Genomic DNA, 19175 nt, shown 5'->3' with positions numbered 1-19175 from the left:
TCAGATGTTCAGATCAACTGTCATGGTGGTCTCATTGCTTGAGCCCACAGCAAACAAGGGGAGGCATCCAATGTCAGATACATCCGTCATTGGACATTCATGGTTTCAATGCTGATATCAAAGCAACCTGGGCTTCCGTAACACCTCAGCAGTGCCACAGACTGATCACCAACATGCCACGCCGCATTGATCTAGTAATTGATGCCAAAGGAGCCCTGACCATGTATTGAGTGCATTTAATGAACATACATTTCTGTAGGCCAACATTTCGGATTTTAAAATCATTTTTTCAAGCTGCTGTTATAAAGTATTCTAATTTACTGATAAAATTACTTTTGTGTTTTCATTGGCTGTAAGCCATAATCATCAACATTAACAGAAATAAACACTTGAAATAGATAATTCTGTTTGTAATGACTCTATAAAATATATGAGTTTCACTTTTTGTATTAAAGAACTGAAATGAATGAACTTTTTGATGATAACACCTGTACACATTGCATTTATACCATCACGTGTGCCGGCCCATGTTTTTGGTTTTGCTTTAGTTCTTTATACCTTGTACACTTGTACGTCCACTCTCTCTTTGGGCCATGCACCTTATCTATTTCACTCTCTACTGGCAGGTGTAATACACAGTCCGGCCCAGTTCTTATGAGGACTAAAATGATGGGAGTTGTCATCAGCCTGACACATACCGGCACCTGGGAAGAAGGGGTACAGTTCTTGCTGGTCCCAGGTGCCGGACGGCTGCTAAAGGCAGCTCTCGTCATTGTCTCCTGGTCACGTTGATCTCAGCATTTTGTCTGTGCTGCGCAAAAAAACCTGACGCGTCAGCGGGTTTTTCACAGGGACACGAGGACCGTGTGAAAAATGTGACATGTGCACACCACCATTGAGGCCTCCTTCATGGATCCTTTTATGTGTCCGTATGTGGTCCATTTTTAAAGGCCTTAGACAGCTCCATTGAGGAGAGAAAAAAAAAGGGGTCTCGGGAAAATGGCGACACAAACCATTTTTTTTTTTACACGTTTCTGAAATTTTTAGGCCACTAAAATAATTTAAAAAATCGTATTAGTTTGGCATCACCACAATCATACTGATGAGATTAATATGGTGACAGAGGGAAAGATAAAAAAAATCTGAACAGCGAAAATTGGCTGTATCCGTAAACAGAATCTCTCACAAAATGTTATTCACTTAATCTGAGAACAGCATAATGTAGAGACAGATACCCTGATTCCAGTGATGGGTCACATACTGGGCTCTTTGTTGTAGTTTTGATAAAATCACTGTTTTATCAGCAGGAGATTATCACTGGAAGACTAGCAAATCTACTGCCATTTAGTCCTCCATATTCATGAGCTTTGTATAACCTCGCCCACACCAATGATTAGCAGTTTTCTGCCTATGCGCAGTGTACACAGAAAGCTACCAATCAGTGGTGTGGGGGTGGGATTATACAGGGCTCAGCATTCAGAGAACTGCTAGATCTGCGGCAGATAAAGCATTGATTTTATCAACACTAATGCAAGCAGCCCAGTAAGTGATACATCACTGGATTCAGGATCTCTGCCCCTACAAATCATGCTGATTTCAGATCGAGTATTAACAATCCCTTTAAAACGTTAATGATTGATAGTGTGATAGTATTACTATGCCTTTCATTGGGCAGAGCAGCATCGGCGCCCAGAGAAGTGAATGGGACCTTATTGTGCTTCCAAATTGACACAGAAGTCGTGCTGATAGCTTGTTGCTCAGAGTCGGCATAAATCCAGCATATAAAAAAATATTATTTTTCACTTGAAGAATTTTTTGGCAACAAGCATGCAGTTGAATGTTTCCCTGTAGAACAGAATTGTTGATTTTGTTTCCAATAATGGCCTGAAATTGTGCACTATTTTACCGTCAGTCGTTACACAGCAATTCACAAAGTTATTTTAGTTTTGTCGATGGGAAATGAATTTCTATCTGAATAATAAATGTTTCTTTCCAGCCTGAGTCGTGAGGAGCAGAGGCAGAATGTAAATGACATTAGTGGTACTGACGTCGGTAGCTCCGCTTCCCATTCTCCCCGGCTACAATAGTAAGAATGGGCTGTGAGTAGTGGGAGATTCTTCCCGGCTGTGTGGGTGTATTTGTATAAATGGCTTTTGTGCCATATCCTATGTGTGACCGCCGTGTACTATCACGCTGCGCGGTCGGTCATTTATTAAGCTCCAGACGTGATGGGTTTGTCAATTTATTCTGATCTCTGTCTGTGCTCAGGTATCGTGCGGAGATTCGGGGCTCTTGTTTCTTTCCATTAACTTGTAAATTATAACAAATACTTGTATACTGAAGCGAGGAGACAAAAATATTGTATAATTAGTATGTGAATATGGGCACAAATAAACCGATACAACGGTGCATTACGGTAATTAACCGATGGAAGCAGAAGAAACTGGCCCTCTACGCACTTCAGGATGGGGAAGTGTCTCCGTTGGGTTTTCACGCGTCTTGCATTGCTGATCATACTTAAGGGCCGAGGCTAGTAATTGAATGTATGGAAGCAAGGACCAAATTGAAGTCCCATAAGATTTTCCTTGGGGCTTCACATAATTAACTCAGCAGCGTACAGTCCTTAGACAATACCTATGGTTTCCCGGCGCCACAGGCCTATGTAGACAGTCATTTAACTAGTTTTATTATAAAGTTTCAGACAGTTATTATATTCAGACTCTCAAGGATCCAACACAGAAGAAGGATTTATTGCTCAATGGGGTCTTAATTGGGTTAATAAAACTCTGAGAATCCAGGGTTCTACTACGGTCATTATTTGTAGGTATAAGTATGTGTTTTGTATATAAACTATATAGACAAAATAATTGGGACATATACACAGTATACCTACGGGAGATTTTATACATCCCATTCTAAAGCCAGAGGCATTGATATGGAATAAGTCTCCCATCTCCACCATCTTCCACTCTTCTGGGAAGGAGGATTTCTACCCAATTTTGGAGGGTATCTGTGGGAATTTGTCACGGGGTTACTGCGACAGTGTGGAGCCAGAAGACCGCATCGTCTGATTACTTCAACTCCGGCGCTGAGAAGAATCACTTCTCCTTCATTTTATATGTGTTTATTCCTTCTGCCAGAACAGGGGTTAATCGGCCATGTTGGAAATCCCTGTGCTCACAGCTGTGCTCGGTTAGCCACTTTTTTCCCCTTCATAATCTGGGCTTGGATTCAAATCCTTGTCAGAGCTAGCATTTGCTGCGTAGCTAACGGAGGGAGAGGATTTCGTATGAGAAAGAAAGTTGAAGGAGTTATTAGTGAGTGTTGCTTGGTTTGTATGCGTGGTAATTCCTTACCCTTCTCTGTTTTAGGTTATTCCCCTACCTCCATGCCCCTGTGCATTCCTCTGTTATATGTGAGTGAATATTTTGTATGCCTGGAGTTTTCTGTTAACCCTGGTCTGTGTTGCCTTGTTTGTCGGGTTGGTGTACTACAGTGCACAGTAGCGCCCCCTCTTCCCTGGGTGGAGGAGGAGAACAGACAGAGGGCTAACTCAGGAGATAAGGCAAGGGTGGAGGCCCCAGCATCTTCACCATCTGAAGTATACCGGGGAGCAGGCCAAGCTAGGGCGCCCCTTCGTTTTAGGGACAGGGAAGGAGCCCCTGGTCCCGGGGAGCAGGGCTAGCTAGGACGCCCCCTAGTGTTAGGGACAGGGAAGGAGCCCCTGGTCACCTGATAGCTGTGTCGTGACAGAATTGTTGCTCAATCATCCAAGAGACAAGTTGTGAGATCAGACCCTGATGTTGGGCCTGCATTCTGGATCATGCAAAAAGTATTGGATAAGGAGATTTTCCCCTTTTCTTTCTATTTTAGCTCCAAGTATTCTTGTGGTCCAAGACGGCATTTTAGAAACGTGTAGTCCTTCCCATTTAGGACACTGCCTAATCGAAGCTTGGCAGCATCTGAAACTGGTTGAACAAAGTGATTGCGTGAGATCAACCTGTTGTCAATGTGACTTACCAGTTAAGTCTTTGCAGCGCCCCCACTGCCGCAGGGCCGAGGGGTACCCGATACCGGGCCTCTAAGTCTCTGCTCTGGGGTTGTCACGGTGGCTAGGCCCGGTCCGTGACCCTGCTGTGGGGCGTACAGTAAATAATAGATGTGGATGGTGGTAGTGGTGCGGTGTAGTGCCGGTCGCAGTAAATAACGAGGACACCAGGTTGCAGTCTCTTTACCTCTTTATTGAAGGTCTCTGGGTCCTCAGTCCGGAATACGGTTCACCAGGCTGCGCAAGTCCGGCCGGTCCAATGGCACCTCCAGAGTTCTCCTCGCAGGTGGAAATCTGTGCCTTCCTGCTAGCGCTATGTGTTGTGGTCCTCCCCTGCTGTGCTTACGGGATAGTCCCCACAACTGTTGTGTCTGTTTCTGATGTTCCCTCACAACTCGTTCGGATGATGTTCTTCTCCTCCGTCCCTCCCTGATGTTCTGGTTAGGACGGCACCCGTATGACGAGTAGGCTCGGAGCTCTTCCGGGACCCTAGAGTCGCCCCTCTCCTAGTGCGCCCCCCATGTCTTCATAGGTGATGTATGTGAGACAGCCCGCCTGAGACTGACTGTCCTGCCGTTGGTTTGAAGTATTGCTTGGAGCTAGATATATAAATACTTCCTCGGCGTTCCGGCCGCCGGTTGTGCGCCTCAGTAGGATGTTGCCTCGGTCTTACAGCATGACTCCTACTGGTATTTCTCCTCTTGCTTTGATCTCGTTTCTCACCCAGCACAATATATCTCGCTTCTAATCCTTTCTTAGGGCACCGCCGCTATGCTGAGCAGGCACGATCCCGTGACGTTCTTCCTTGTTGCCAGGCCTCTGTCAGGGTCCCAAACCTGACAGGGACCCTACCGAATCTTCCCCCACAACACCCCCTGCCACAAGGTGTTGCCTGGTTCCAACCCAGTCAGCTTTCTGATCTCACTTCCTGCCTGACCCCCAGTTTTCCCACAGTGGTGAGGAGTGGCCTAATAAATATCACCCTTAGCTCCCCCTAGAGGCCCGACTGTGAAATGTATTGGTGTATGTGATACCTGGTCAGATGAACTCCTTCAGTGCCATCAGACGTACCATAGCCCCCCTTAGCGGCGGAGCCACAGTACTGCAACGACCAGGACTCTGGGGCGCTGCATCTTCTTACAGGGTGGTCTCTCAAGAACATGGAGATCTCGCAAGATCATGCTGTTCAACCAAATTTTGACTCTTCTGAGCGGCAATTGGGCTATGTCTTAGAGGGAGAGGACTTCACGTCCCAAGAGAAAACTTTCTAAAACACCTTTTGGATTGCAAGCATTCTTGGAGCTGAAATAAAAAAAATAGAAAAACTGTTTGGTGGACAAAAAAACACACAAAAAGAGCAGTATCGCCTGGTAAGGAAAGTAAAAGGTGGGAGTATGCGCTCACCTGGTGGTGTGTGAACGCACACCACCTGTATAAACTGCTGCGGCCCCGTGGCTGGAGGAGAATAAACTTCTTCCAGGTGATTAATAGTAAAGGAGGATGATACCACATTGAACGGCTGTGCTTCAGTAAATGAGAAGCCTTTGGTTTCCAAAATGGCTCTTTACTGTCCTGACACGTTTCGCCACCTGACCGGTGACGTTCTCAAGGTAAAAAAACAAGCCTAACTATAACTGATATACTTGTTTTTTCACCTTGAGAACGGCGCCTGTCCGGTCCCAAAACGTGATGGAAAAGTAAATACTCATTTTTTAAAACAAAAGGGTTTTCATTTACGGCAGCACAGCCGTTTAACGTGATATCATCCTCCCCTATTAGAATTAAAAAAGGGCATATCTCCGCAATGGAGTAATACAATTATAAATTGAAAGCAACAGCAGATTCAATGCAGGGAAGGGATTTTGGCCAGAAAATATAATCATTTTTTTTGGGACACCTAACAGATCCTCTTTAAAGATGGAATATGAAACGTCAGTCTTAATAAAGCCCCCTCAATATCTTTAACTATAGATCTGTTCCGGTAGAGCACACAAGATCCAGAAACAGCTTTATTATGATGGATTTTTCTGTTTCCAAACATTTCAACATCTTTATATGCAGGGCCAGATGAAGGTTGATCCAGTAGCAGTGACTTACATGCTTGACTAACTTGAGCTTGACATATACATTACAGATGACAGTCTAGGGTGTATGAGTTCACCAACTCTCCCCTCGGATCTACTGTCAAGGATAAAGGTTTGCAACGTTAAATATTCATATAGCCATTTTTTTCTTCAACCAGGAAGCAAGAACTGTCAATAATATAGGAAAACTGCTCATGCCTCTCCCTATGGCCATAACCATGCATACCCGACACCCAGATTTCTTAAAGTAAGCAGTCACATAGAAGTAGCATCCAAATGGGTAGTAGTGAGTAGTAGTATTTATTAGAATGTTACTTTCACATTACCTATACATTTCATCAACAGGCATTAATCATACATTAACCAGTTGCATCAAACATCTACATACAAGAGCAGATTAGAACAACATATAAAAAAAATTGCAACGGCAATATATATATATATATATATATATATATATATATATATATATACAATATATATCTATTCACTCCTTTACTTTCCCTTGAGAGGCCAAACATTTCAGTGCACCTTCCCATCTATCTCTGCCCTTCCTGTAAAGCGAGAACTGTCAATCAAGAAAGAAGAATGTGGAGATAGACGGAAAACATATTCATTGGGCTGCTGGTGAAGATCCCAAGGACACATAGTACAAATTCTTTAAAGCACCACTCCAGCGTTTGTTTTCTATTGCTCTGCTGGAGTGGTGCTTTAAATTTCCCCTGCTCCTGTGTCATACTCACCTGCTGCCTTTATCATTTTCCAGCATCACTCCCGTCAGTCTCGGACGAAAAGTTACCTGCCGTCAGCCCCAGAGTTTCATGGAATGTTGCAGAGGTCACTTTTCAATACAAGTCTATGAGAGCCTCATTCTGGCCTTGTTCTAGCTCTCATATACTTGTATTGAGAGTTTGTGACGCAACTTTTGATTTCCGGGCACTCAGAAGCTGCGCTCACAATGGCACCACGGAATCGGAGCGGCGCAGTAAAACGGTGAAAAAGCCGGAGGGTGAGTATATGACTGGGGACTTACATTTAAAACGCCACTCTTGCACTGAAAAAAACCCCTACGATGTACCGTTAATAGTACCCTTGAGTCCCCACAGATATAAGGGTCCAGCTCTTAAGACATAACTATAACGCCGGTTAAAAAAGTATTTGTAAAGGAATAATAGAAGGCAATCACCAGGCAACAAAGTCCATCTTATTTATTATAGTAGGCATAAAAAAGTGTACAGGGGTAGAAAACTGATGCATGCAGCGTAAGAAACCAGATACGGCAGTTTCACAATTGATTATGCTTCTATGGGCCAGAATACTGTGTGATGCATGCAATCTCAATTATAATTACCAATTATACAATGAAAACAATTAGACTCAATTTATATCTATTTAGTGCCAATTTTCAGCTAAATGTTTAATAATAAATTTCATCCTCCGCCTCTAAGTATTGTAATAGAAACAGTAACATAGATTATGTTAGTTAAGTTTACACATTTTTTACACAATATGCTCCTATTTTTTTTTATTAAATTTTGCCTTATGTGTACTATTTGTTCTTGACAAAAATAAAATGGTTTTGCAAGACATCCAGCAGTTTAGTATATAAATTTAGGTAATCAGTGTGGATAAAACAGCACTTTAACATTTTTGTTTTAACACATAGTACAGCATACACTACAATGAAAAAATAATGTAAGGGGTTTTTTATGACTTATGTATGCTTGTTTTAATTTATTTGCCATTATTGTCGGTTGTTTGACAAATTAATTCCTTCTTCCTCTCTGATCTGGTTCCCCTAATGCTGACTACATTGAACATGATTCCACAGAGGGATGGAGTCTCATTAAATTGCTCTTTCATTGTAATGAGCTATTTGCACTGCAAAAGGTCCCATATACTGTTCTTGCACTGGGGTCCTCATCTGTGTGTGTGTGTGTCGGCTCCTGATGTGATGCATACAGCAGTCTCAATGTATCCTATGTGATATAGACAGCAAAATCAGTATCTCCTATGTCATGTATACAGCAGTCTCAGTGTATCCTATGTGATGTTTATATAGCAGTCTCAATGTATTCTATGCAATGTATATAGCAAAGCATTAGTGAAATCTATTTGATGTATATGCAGCAGTTATATTAGTTTATCATTTATGTTGTATAGAGCAGTCTCAGCGTATCCTATATGATGTATCTTGCAAACTCAGTGTGTCCTATGTGATGTATGCAGCAGAGTCTCAGTGCATCCTATGTGATGTATACACAGGAATTTCAGCATATCCTATGTGATATTTTTACAGCAGTCTCAGTGGACTGCAAAGGGCCCATATACTGTTCTTACAAAGGGTCTCAGTGTAACCTATGTTATGTACATATGTATTCTATGGGATGTATATAGCAAAGCATCAGTATAATCTATGAGATGTAAATGCAGCAGAGTCATATTAATTTATCACTTGTGTTGTATAGAGCAGCTTCAGTGTATCTTATATGATGTATAGTGGTCTCAGTGCATCATATGTGCTGTATATACAGCAATCTCAGCGTATCGTATGTGATATATACAGCAGTCTCGGTGGACTGCAAGGTGTCCTATGTGGTGTATGAAGTAAAGCATCAATAATAACCTATGTGATGTACATACAAAAATCTCAATGTATGCTATATGATATATGCAGCAGAGTCTCAGTGTATATCCTATGTGATGTATACAGCAGAGTCTCAGTGTTTCCTATGGGATGTATACAGCAGAGTCTAAGTGTATCCTATGTGATGTATAAAGCAGAATATCAGTTTATCCTAAGGGATGTATTCAATAAAGTCTCAGTGTATCCTTTGGCATATATACAGCGGAGACTCAGTGTTTCTTATATCTCACCTAATACATCACTACTTATAAAAATGTAAAATCACAAATGATGGGGCAGATTAATTGAACTGCTTTTCTTTTTTTCAAACTTTCAATTTTTAAGCGTAGAATACAAAATGAAAAGCTATTGCATAACCAACCTAATTTGTGCCATTTAATAGGCTTAACAAAAGATGGAAATAATCTGTCCGAGAACTGCATAGTTAAATTATTTTGCTGTCCAAAAATAACGTTTTTTATTGGTGCGCCCCATAAGTGCATTGAAATATATGTTTAGCGACATGCATGCTTATTTTACTACACTGTGTTCCAAATTATTATGCAAATTGGATTTAAGTGTCTTATAGATTTAATTGTTTTGTTTTTCAAATAAACTCGTGGATGGTATTGTGTCTCAGGGCTCAATGAATCACTGAAATCAATCTTAAACACATGTGATAATTAGTTTTCCAGGTGATTCTAATTAAAGGAAAACTACTCAAAAATGATGTTCCACATTATTATGCAGGTCACAGGTTTCAAGCAATATGGGAAATAAAAAGGATCTATCTGTTGCTGAAAAGCGTTAAATAGTGCAATGCCTTGGACAAGGTATGAAAAAATTAGATATTTCACGAAAACTTAAGAGTGATCATCATACTCTGATGAGATTTGTGACTGAAACAGAGCACAGACAGAGTTCATGCAAATAAAGGCATAATGAGGAAGTTTTCTGGCAGACAAATTCATTGGATTAAGAGAGCAGCTGCCAAAATACCATTACAAAGCAGAAAACAGTTATTTGAAGCTGCTGGTGCATCTGGAGTCCCTCGAACCTCAAGGTGTAGGATCCTTCAAAGGCTTGTTGTGGTGCATAAACCTACTATTCGGCCACTCCTAAACAGTGTTCACAAGCAGAAACTGTTGCAGTGGGCCCAGACATCCATGAAGACTAATTTTCAAACAGTCTTGTTTACTGATGAGTGTCGAGCAACTCTGGACGGTCCAGATGGATGGAGTAGTGGATGGTTGGTGACTGACAACTTTCTTCCATGGTCTAAAAAGCAGAAATGTGCCTTCAGGAACAAAATCATCTTCATGCATGATAATGAATACCTCTGAGTAATTGGCTGCTATGGGCATAAAAGGAGATAAACTCATGGTGTGGCCACCATCTTCCCCTGACCTCAACCCTATAGAGAACCTTTGGAGTATCATCAAACAAAAGATCTATGAGGGTGGGAGGCAGTTCACATCAAAACAGCAGCTCTGGGAGGCTATTCTGACTTCATGCAAAGAAATACAAGCAGAAACTCTCCAAAAACTCACAAGTTCAATGGATGCAAGAATTGTGAAGGTGATATCAAAGAAGGGCTCCTATGTTAACATGTAACTTGGCCTGTTAGGATGTTTTGGAGTTAAATAGCTTTTTTGTTCAGTGAATGTGACCTCCTAATGCTGCAAATTCCTCAAATGATCATTTTCAGTTCTTTAAAACATATCAAATGTTTAGAAATACTACTGTGCCTAATAATTTGGAACAGTCCATTTTGAGTTTTTATTCATTTTGGAGATTATACTGTTATCATTGGGAGGTTTCTTCAATAAAATTCGATGTATAATCTAACGGGTGATGACTTTTATTAGACTGACTGTCATTTGCACTGACCATTTAGGAAAATCCGAGAAAAATGTCATTTGCATAATAATTTGGAACATAGTGTATATGTGATTGATAAAAGGGGTAGTATTCAGAATCCCCTTGGTATGACTTTGATCGTACATGTACTCATGATAATCCACCATTGGAGACAGGTCTTGTATTACTTTGACTTGTAGCTTTCATTTGAGGCCTTTTTGTGACGAGAGCTGGTAGTGACTGCAACACAACACGCCAGTTTTCTTGCCATCCTGACCACATAGGACATCAAAATTAGAACCAACACAGCAAGGCCAATCATATACAGGTCTCGTATAAAGAACTTTTTGCACTTAATTGGCCATGTTCTTCCACATGGAGTCATGTCATTCCCAGTGAGGTTCTGGAATGGTTTCGTTGATACTGTATTTGGGGTTGCACATCTTATATTTGCTGGGTTTCTCTGAACGGGTATGGAGTCAAGCCAGATTTTGAAATACATTATTTGACAATCACAATTCCAAGGATTTCCAGACACATCGACTTCCTGGAGGCTGACCAAGTGATCAAGAGCTCCAGATGACACAGATGTTATTAAGTTATTTTGCAAGTAAAGCCGTACAGTGTCCACTGGGAGATCTGGTACATCTTTGAGATGCCTTGAGCTGCAATTAACTATTAATCCTCTTGTTTGCAACGGAAAACAGATGCAAGGCGATGGGCATGGATCAATGTTGCAGTTACTAAATTGAACCAAAATAATCAGCTGGAATGATATAGAGATTTTCCACCACGCCATTTAAGTCTGGAAAACAAAACACATTACCATTTATAAAGCTGATGGTAATATATACAGTATATATATATATATATATATATATATATATATATATATATATATATATATATCATGAAATATTCCTATAAAACATAGCCTCAAATCAAATTTAGAATAATTCTATTATAAGAAATAGTTTACATTATACAAGTCACCTTTGATTATCTCTATAAAATATTATAAGAAAGATTAAACTGGAATCCGTTGGCAGGTTTTTGCCACCTAATCTGAGAGTAGCATAATGAAGAGACAGAGACCCTGATTCCAGCGATATGTCACACACTGGGCTGATTCCTGTACTTTTCATAAAATCACTGATTTATCAGCAGGAGATTATCACTAGAGGACTAGTAAACCTAGTGCCATATAGTCCTCCATATTCATGAGCTCTGTATAACCCCGCCTCCACCACTGATTGGCAGTTTTCTGCCTATGTACAGTGTATACAAAAAGCCACCTATCAGTGGTGTGGGTGGGGTTATACAGGGCTCAGCATTTAGGGAACTGCTAGATCTGCAGCAGATAAAACAGTGATTGTATAAAAATGACAGCAAGCAGCCCAGTAAGTGATACATTGCTGGAATCAGGATCTCTGCCCCTACATCATGCTTCTGTCAGATGGACAAAACCGCAGCAAAAACGCGATGAAACAGTACCCGATTTAATCAAAAGTGAAAAAACTTTATTGCATAATACACAAGATAAGGAGCATGGGGCGACACAGTTCATGCCAATTACACATGTCAGAAAACGCAAGGGTGCACAGCCTTAGGTGGTAATAAATGTATTAATCAATAATAGATATCACAATCCATGTTTGCATGGTGGAACACATAAAGCCACATAAAGGCTCATGTTGTAAGACCACCACTAGTATACCCATTCATGAACATGCATATCATACAATTACTTCCAAATCGAAGTCATATTCTTTAGTAAAGTCGTTACCTGAATGGGTAGAACACAGTCACACCACGGAGTGCACCCGCCCCGACGCGCGTTTCGGCGTGATGGCCTTTTTTTTCTGTCAGATGGAGTAGCAAAATCTAGTGACCAATTCCCTATAATGAGACTAATGCACAAGTAATGTGGTGCATCTCTGTACTGTTCACCTCCTGACATTTTTGCCATTTGGGCTGACATTTCCATACACATTTAAGACTCTGTTCACATTATGTTTGAGATTTTCATTAAAGGTAAACATCTTTTCATATTTTCTTCTACCACTGATTATATAGGCTGCAGAGTACACCACTCTGTGGACATTCAGGGGCATGTGTCGGCTCTAATTGTAACATATTTGTACAGTATGGTATACATTTTTTTTCTAGAATATTGAAATATATACCAACACTATCTTGGTATATGTCAAATGAATAGGCCTTTTTGGAATATCTGGCATATAAGCCAGGAGCTCACTCGGCACCTCCACCAAATGTAGTTTGCAAATGTAATGTGAACTGTGCCTAATTCGAAAAGACAGCTGGAAAAACGCTCAATATAGAAATATAAACTAATGCAAGGACTTAGGTGTAGGAGGTGTAGGGGCTGTAGTTAAAGCGGTTATTTCGGCTTGGGGCCCAAGTCTGCAGCCTCTCTCTGTGACTGCAGACTTGTGAATCCTCAAAGCACGCGGTATGCACGTTGTCAGGATTCTTTGGTGCCAACTCTGGAAGCGGAAGTATGTTATATGTAGACTCCCAGCCACATCCCAACTAGACATGCGTGGCTTCACTCAATACATAGTTACATAGTTATTAAGGTTGAAGGAAGACTTTAAGTCCATCTAGTTCAACCCATAGCCTAACCTAACATGCCCTAACATGTTGATCCAGGGGAAGGCAAAAAAAACCATGTGGCAAAGAGTAAGCTCCACATTGGGGAAAAAAATTCCTTCCTGACTCCACATACGGCAATCAGACTAGTTCCCTGGATCAACGCCCTATCAAGGAATCTAGTGTATATACCCTGTAACATTATACTTTTCAAGAAAGGCATCCAGTCCCCTCTTAAATACAAGTGAATTGAGCGAGGATGACACGTCTAGTGGGAATGAGGCCAGAAGAAAGCAAATCACATACTTGCAGGCACTCGACCCCCCGCTCCGAAGAATCCTGACAGTGTGCTCTGTGCACACTGTAAGGATTCACAAGTCTGTAGACTTGTCCTAAGCTTGGACAACCCTTTAAACTTGTGCCTTGGTTTCCTTTAGCTGCTTAAGCAAACACCAGTAATATAAATGGCAGATTATACAAATTTTGGAGTATTACATTTTGCCTTTTCCATTCAATGAAAAATTCACTTTGCTGTTTCTGAGCTTCATTTTAGCAACGAGGTAAAAAAGTGTTATTTTTTGTGGCGAATTTCTATTGGATTCTGCTCCAAACCTGAAATTGTGAAATCAAATGACTATAAAGCCCAGCGTAAAAACAAATGTGCAATAAGAAATGACATGTGGCGGATTTATGATTCACGACACATATCAATTTAGTTCTCTACAGCCCATGGATGAAATTTGTTAAAATCTCTTCCAAGTTGCTGGTGCTGTAATACCCTGTGGTTTTTCCACCTGCAGATCTGGATGGAAAATTTGCAGAATTTATGCTTCACGTTTCTGCATTGGGCTTTGTATTTCACAGCGCAGCCAGAAGTTTGAGCTCTGTTTGTTTAGTCAAGTGAAGAATAAAGCATTGCTTGTAATGGAATCATTCGTCAGATATGGACAGATGACGCTGTGCTGTTGAATGATGCTTGTGAAGGCGGCACATAATTCTAGTGCCTGTGGTGCCGATATTCAGCAAGGATGTAATGGCTCTGATACACTAACACAGTCCATTTATCAGCCCAGCCGGAACCCGGGATCAGCTCCTTTCAATGGCTCCATATTTCCTTGTACTCACTTGTCACATAATTCGGATTGCCATTCTCCTGGGCAGTGAATTATCCCCAATACATTATTTTCCGAACACCTTGCAGCAAAACATTATTGCTATAGATTATATTTTAGTTGCTGAGTCGTATCTTGCATTAATTCATTTTCAACTTCAGTATCAATTTTTCATCTGAGGATCCTAATTTATCTACCTGCCCGTACAGTTTATCTCCACTTTGTGCCAGGCTAACAGTTCTGCAGCTGCAATGAAACTGCCTGGAAATTGGAAAAAAAAAAAATAATTTATTTATTCGTTTTGCCAGCGTGTTGCCATTAGCTAGGTGTTTGCATTACTGAATACATATAGGAGGTGAAGAAATCTTAGCCGATATTGACGCTCAATAGACGGGGTCACCTTGGATTAAACAATGTAGGATTTAGTAGCTATCATATTTGTGCTACTTGTTTTGCCGTCACCGGGATGCTACACTGCGACCTTTAAATTATTACAGAAAGGTCATTTATTTTCTATTACTATTTTTAGGCATTTATTAAATTATCAAAACCTAAGATAAAACAACATGAGCAAACCCTGCCCTAAATAAATAAATAATTAAATAAATAAATAAATCGCAATAGTTCATGAAAATAACATAGGGTGCTTTGTTAACATAATTTTGATTAAAAAAAGTAAAAGCCATCCCACCGCGTCAAGGTGACCCTCTTTAGTCTTGGTCCTGCTCGGCCTTAATTCATATAATTTGACATAAGGTTGTAATGCTAGAGGCTAGGACTGTCCTGAACAGGGTCACCTTGACGTGGTGGGATGGCTTTTACATTTTTTTCATCAAAATTATATTAACTAAGTACCCTAAATTATTTTCATGCACTATTACTATATATTTATTTACTGCAGGGTATTTGCTTATTTAGGTTTTGTCTGTTTAGTGGCCAGTGTGAACATGCGCCTACACGTTGCATTTACACCAACTTATATTCCAGTTCATCTCTTTAGGTTTTTATTTATTGAATTATACTTACCGTACTAACTGCTTAAATTTCACTCTATATACCTACAGCTCCACATTAAAGTCACTCTATGTGAATACAGATTTCTGAATCCTTACAGCGTGCACACCGGACATCACAGGGAAAGAAATCGCAGCACGCGGAAGTCTGGACTTTTGTATGGACCTGGCTATTTCACGTCAATAGCGCTCGCCCATTATGGAGCCTGTAATATCTGCAATTTGTGGACATAACTGGCCCATGTTTTAGTATGACAGGGTGACCCGGCCTTATGTTGAGGTTTTTGTATATGCCTTGGGTATACTTGTTTTACTTTATGTGCCATTTCTGGATTGTTTGCCATTTTGATTCCTTTTTTCCCCTCACGCAGACTACATTTCCCATGATGCCTTTGGCTTTGCACAAGGCGCAGATTCTCTTTCTCTAGTTCCTGTCTAACAGCAGCAAATTATAAATCAGTGACATAATCATTATAATGGGAAAAAAGGAATAGCGGACACCACTACAATTTAATTAGGCCTAGAGTGCTACAAATGTGCAAAACAATGCAGTACACAAAGGCCTCAAACAAAGGCCACACATGACAACCGTTCTGCTCATCTAGCTAAGGTTTAAGCCCATAGCAACCAATCACCTCGCAGCTTTCATTTTCCAAGAGTAGAATGCTAAATGAAAGCTGTGCTATGATTGGTTGCTATGGGCAGCAATACAGATTTTCTGTCAGACAGTTTTGTCAATTGCCCCTGAGATCTTTAGCTGCATGGGAGGAAGAGCAGGGGCTCAGGGAGGGAAGGAGATTGGGAAATGGCAGCAGGGACTAGATAAGAGATATTGTCAGTTATGATATCGGAGACTGACCTTTTATCTGCATGTGAGAGCATGTACAATACTAGTGGTGAGACTGGAGAGTACCCCACATAATCACCTTTAATGAAAGGGAGGAATTGGCATACTAACTAGAGACGAGCAAATCGATTCCATGCGAATTGAATTTGGGTTGAATTTTATTAAATTCTCTGGACCTAGCGAATCATCAAAAAATGGCCACTGACATTTTACACAAATCAGAAAATTGCATTAGCAAGAGAAGCCACACAAGACCTCACTTTGATATTCCTAAGGGTACTTTCACACATCCGTTTTTCGTCGTCAGACGCAATCTGGTGAAATTTGAAAAAAAAAAGGATCCGGCGATTGATGCCGCTGGATCCGTTTTTTTCCCATAGAGTTGTATTAGCGCCGGATTGCGCCGGATAACCTTACGTTTTGTCCGTTTTTCGCGGGATCCGGCAAAAATTGCGGTTCCGGCGACTGGACAAAATGGACAGAGGAACGTTTTTTGCATCCGGCTTTTCCTATGGTGAAAGCCTATGGCACCGGATATGTCAAATGCAGGAATCCGGCTACGTATTCTGGTTTTGAAACTGAGCATGGCCGATTTTTAGAATTGCCCGAATTTTCCATTCTGGGGTCTCTCTCTCTTCAGAAACATACCTGTTCTAATCGGTCAGAACAGCTACTCAGATCCGGCAGAAAACCTGATCCGTCACATCAGGTTTTCCACTATTGTCGACCGATCCGGTGATCCGTCACACCACTGGATTAAGCCTGACGGTGAAAAAAAAACGGATGTATGAAAGTAGCCTAAGGCCTCATTCAGATGTCCATTTTTCGTATACGAGTGCTGTCATTGTTTTCACTGGTAGCTCTCGTACCTGTGATAGTCTACGGAGCCATTTACATGTCTGTGCTTTTTTTATCTGAAGAATAACGCAGAAACGTATCCAATTTTGATCCAAGAGCCTGTGGTTTATGAAAAAATCCCACCGAATGTGGCCCAATTTTCACAGACTGTCAGAAGGAAGGTGGAGAATTTTTCTCTACGCCCAAGAAAAACTGATGACACTCGGACCACGCTATGATCAAACTCTGATAAAAGTATAATCAAAATAATCAGTCTTTTTTATGTCGGAAAAATGGACTCCTGAATGAGGCCTAAGGCTGTGTTAAAGAACTTAAAAAGGCTTCAGTACAGTCCAATTAGAACTCAGAGCTGCGAAATTTGGATTTCAAAAGATTAGCTCATCTCCAATGATGACTTATGTCACTGCGGTCCATTGTAGATTTTGGAACAATAAAACACTGGTAGAGTTTAAATGAACAGCTCAATAAAAAAATACAAAAACATGATCCTTTCATAGCAAATATCCACTTTGCCTCCATATATATTAGACAGCTGTCAATCAAACAATTGTTTGGCAGATAGCTATTTCTCCCTTCTCTCCCATACACAGGAGTGCTCAACTCTCCTTATCTCTGCACTGAAAACAAGGATCGGCTGTTGAAATTCAACAGGATGAACACCACTCTCCTCCAACTTAAGTTTTCAAAGGAGAGTCAATACACATTAGATGGTTCTCTGATCTTGCCACAATCAGTGGTTTTTGTAATATTTTATCTGATGTTTACAGGAGCCTTATGTCACGATGTGCTGGTCTGAAGTAAGGGAGAGGGAGCCTGCAACTGCCCCTGGAGCTGGGACCCTCACTACCCCTGCCCTAAGGGTACTCTTGAAGGTAGAGAGGCCTGGGTCTCCAAACTTACTATGCTTCTGAATGCACACTGAAGCTATTCCCTCACCCACACAGGATGGTATGGGACTGATGTGAAACGAATAGCACAAACCGGACAGACAGGGGTAACAGACTGGGATGAAAGGAAACAGCAATCATACAAAAACAACCAAGAAACAACAAAGTGAAAACAATTGAACAGTAGGAGTGACCAACCAAACGGTATAGGATAAGGAAATACACACTACCAAAACCACGCAGATAACTTCTAGAGAAGACACAAACACAAGTATTTTTTTTATAATGAATCCTAAGGGGAATTATAAAAACATGTTTGGTGAAAGAAAAAACCCCTAGGCCAAAGACCTGAAAAATGCACCAAAGTGTGAAAAATGGCACATAAAAAACTTATTATTTTAGTGTATGTCATAGTCTCCAACCGACTCGGAACATCTAGTAAAAGTGGATTTTTTTGGCGTAAAAAAAAAACCACCAACATTTTTTGCAATGTGTAAAACAAACCTAGTAGGGCAAATGGAAATGATGTCTTCATGAATTTCATATAAACGTAGAGAAACTTGGGATGTTTTCGTAGTCAGAAGGTGTCACTAGTCTGGTAAATTAAAGTCAGTAACTCAGTAACTTTAATGCCAAATTCACTTAAGATAATTTCCATTGGGAAGCTAAGATGAAAAATTAAATATTAAAACTGAAACTTAATTTTGGAAATGTCTCTAAGAATTGCAAATTAGGTCTGTGCACCTTACACAGGCTGCAGCTAAATTAGAGTTTTACCTTGAGAAAAGGGAGCCGAGAGACCATATCTTAATGGAAGGCTTTAATTGTAACAAGGTTATCTGGGAGGGCTGCAACCTATCTGTATTTGCATAATTTTATGAAAAAAGTATATGTCTTATATTTGTTTGAGTATTTTACCGATTCCATCTAGTTATGATGTTGCTTTAATATTTGTACAGCCATAGGCCTAATAAAGTAAAACTATTGCCAATATGTCTATTATAATGGAGATTCTTTACTTATTGATTAAATTAAGCTGTTTGTTTCTGGTCTGTTTTTCATTTTTTATGTTTATTTGTTTTTTGTTTTTTTTTTCATTTTCCATGTTACCATGTTTTCATTTTACATGTTTCCATGTTTTCACACTGGGCACTGCGCTGCCCAAAATGATTAAAAAGGGTTTGCTCACTAACAACATTTATCACCTATTGACAGAATGGTTATAAT

General features: G+C 40.5%; 1 protein-coding gene across 1 annotated transcript in view; it reads right to left on the bottom strand.

The window, feature by feature from the left end:
- Positions 1–10532: 10532 nt before the first annotated feature.
- GP9 (glycoprotein IX platelet) overlaps positions 10533–19175 on the bottom strand; it is a 31944-nt gene continuing 23301 nt past the window's right edge. The window contains exon 2 of the mRNA XM_077276022.1: positions 10533–11423. Coding sequence (XP_077132137.1) covers positions 10803–11417 — 615 coding nt within the window. The 5' untranslated portion in view covers positions 11418–11423 and the 3' untranslated portion in view covers positions 10533–10802. The remainder of the gene's footprint in view (positions 11424–19175) is intronic.

This window comes from Ranitomeya variabilis, chromosome 8 (genome assembly GCF_051348905.1).
Source record: "Ranitomeya variabilis isolate aRanVar5 chromosome 8, aRanVar5.hap1, whole genome shotgun sequence".
NCBI classification, from domain to species: Eukaryota; Metazoa; Chordata; class Amphibia; order Anura; family Dendrobatidae; genus Ranitomeya; species Ranitomeya variabilis.
The sequence above is the reverse complement of the archived record's forward strand: the minus strand, read 5'-3'. Positions and strand labels throughout refer to the sequence as shown.